General features: G+C 48.5%; 1 protein-coding gene across 1 annotated transcript in view; it reads right to left on the bottom strand.

The window, feature by feature from the left end:
* LOC133984011 (mucin-5AC-like) overlaps positions 1–1,035 on the bottom strand; it is a 2,056-nt gene extending 1,021 nt beyond the window's left edge. The window contains exon 1 of the mRNA XM_062423226.1: positions 1–1,035. This exon is cut by the window's left edge and continues 204 nt beyond it. Within this exon, the coding sequence (XP_062279210.1) occupies positions 1–1,035 (1,035 nt within the window).
* Between the last annotated feature and the right edge of the window lie 297 nt (positions 1,036–1,332).

The following is a 1,332-nucleotide window of genomic DNA, read 5'->3' as shown; positions in this document are numbered from 1 at the left end:
TGGTGTGGTAACACTTGCAGTTGTCGTCGTCGTCTTCTTGGACGTAGCGCTGCTGTGAATTGTGGTGGTTATGGTACTCGTCGTCATAGTAACAGGAGAACTGTGTGCAGTGGGGTGTTCGGTGTCGTTTCCTGCAGTGGTTTTCGTGGTAGCACCAGTAGACGCCACTGTGCTGGACGTAGACTTGCCGTCAGTGTTGTCGCCACTTGTCGTCATGGTAACAGGAGAACTGTGTGCAGTGGAGTGTTCACTGCCGTTTCCAGCGGTGGTTGTCGTGGTAACACCAGTAGACGCCACTGTGCTGGACGTAGACTTGCCGTCAGTGTTGTCGCCACTTGTCGTCATGGTAACAGGAGAACTGTGTGCAGTGGAATGTTCATTCCCATTTCCAGCGGTGGTTGTCGTGGTAACACCAGTGGACGTCATTGTGCTGGACGTAGACTTGCTGTCAGTGTTGTCGCCACTTGTCGTCATGGTAACAGGAGAAAAGTGTGCAGTGGAATGTTCATTCCCGTTTCCAGCGGTGGTTGTCGTGGTAACACCAGTGGACGTCATTGTGCTGGACGTAGACTTGCCGTCAGTGTTGCTGCCACTTGTGGTGCTTTTGGCACTCGTCGTCATGGTAACAGGAGAACTGTGTGCAGTGGAGTGTTCATTGCCGTTTCCAGCGGTGGTTGTCATGGTAACACCAGTGGACGTCATTGTGCTGGACGTAGACTTGCCGTCAGTGCTGTCAACACTTGTGGTGCTTTTGGCGCTCGTCGTCATGGTAACAGGAGAACTGTGTGCAGTTGGGCGTTCGATGCCGTTTGTAGTGGTGGTTGTCATGGTAACAGTTGTTTTCCTGTGTGTCGCTGCTGTAGTGATGCGGGTGTGTTCGGGTGATGCTGTCGTGTGGTCAGGGGGGAGGGTGCTGACGGTGTGAGGGGTTTCCATGGTGACGGTGGGTCTCGGTGTTGTCGTGTGGCTACTGGTGTGGTCCGTCGCCCTGGTTACAGGAGTGGTTTGTGTAGTGGATTGTTCAGTGGTCGCCATGGATATAGGTTGTGTTGTTGGTTGGGGGATGGTTGATGACACTACAGAAATGGAAAAGGAAAAAAAAGTATTTGATGTGTCAACAGAAAGCGATTCTGATAATTGATTAATGATTGAAGTTGTTTAATCAATCAGAAACTCTCTTTGATAGCGTCGTGAACGTCTTTGTGTTTTTGGTCAGACTAAATAAAACCGCTTTTTTCTTTTACATTTTACAGAAAAAAACAATTCATAGAAAAAAGCGACAGATTAATTATAATAAAATTGTTTATTTAGTCTAAAACTTAAAAGCTGAGT

Source organism: Scomber scombrus, chromosome 7, assembly GCF_963691925.1.
Source record: "Scomber scombrus chromosome 7, fScoSco1.1, whole genome shotgun sequence".
Classification (NCBI taxonomy): Eukaryota; Metazoa; Chordata; class Actinopteri; order Scombriformes; family Scombridae; genus Scomber; species Scomber scombrus.
The sequence above is the reverse complement of the archived record's forward strand: the minus strand, read 5'-3'. Positions and strand labels throughout refer to the sequence as shown.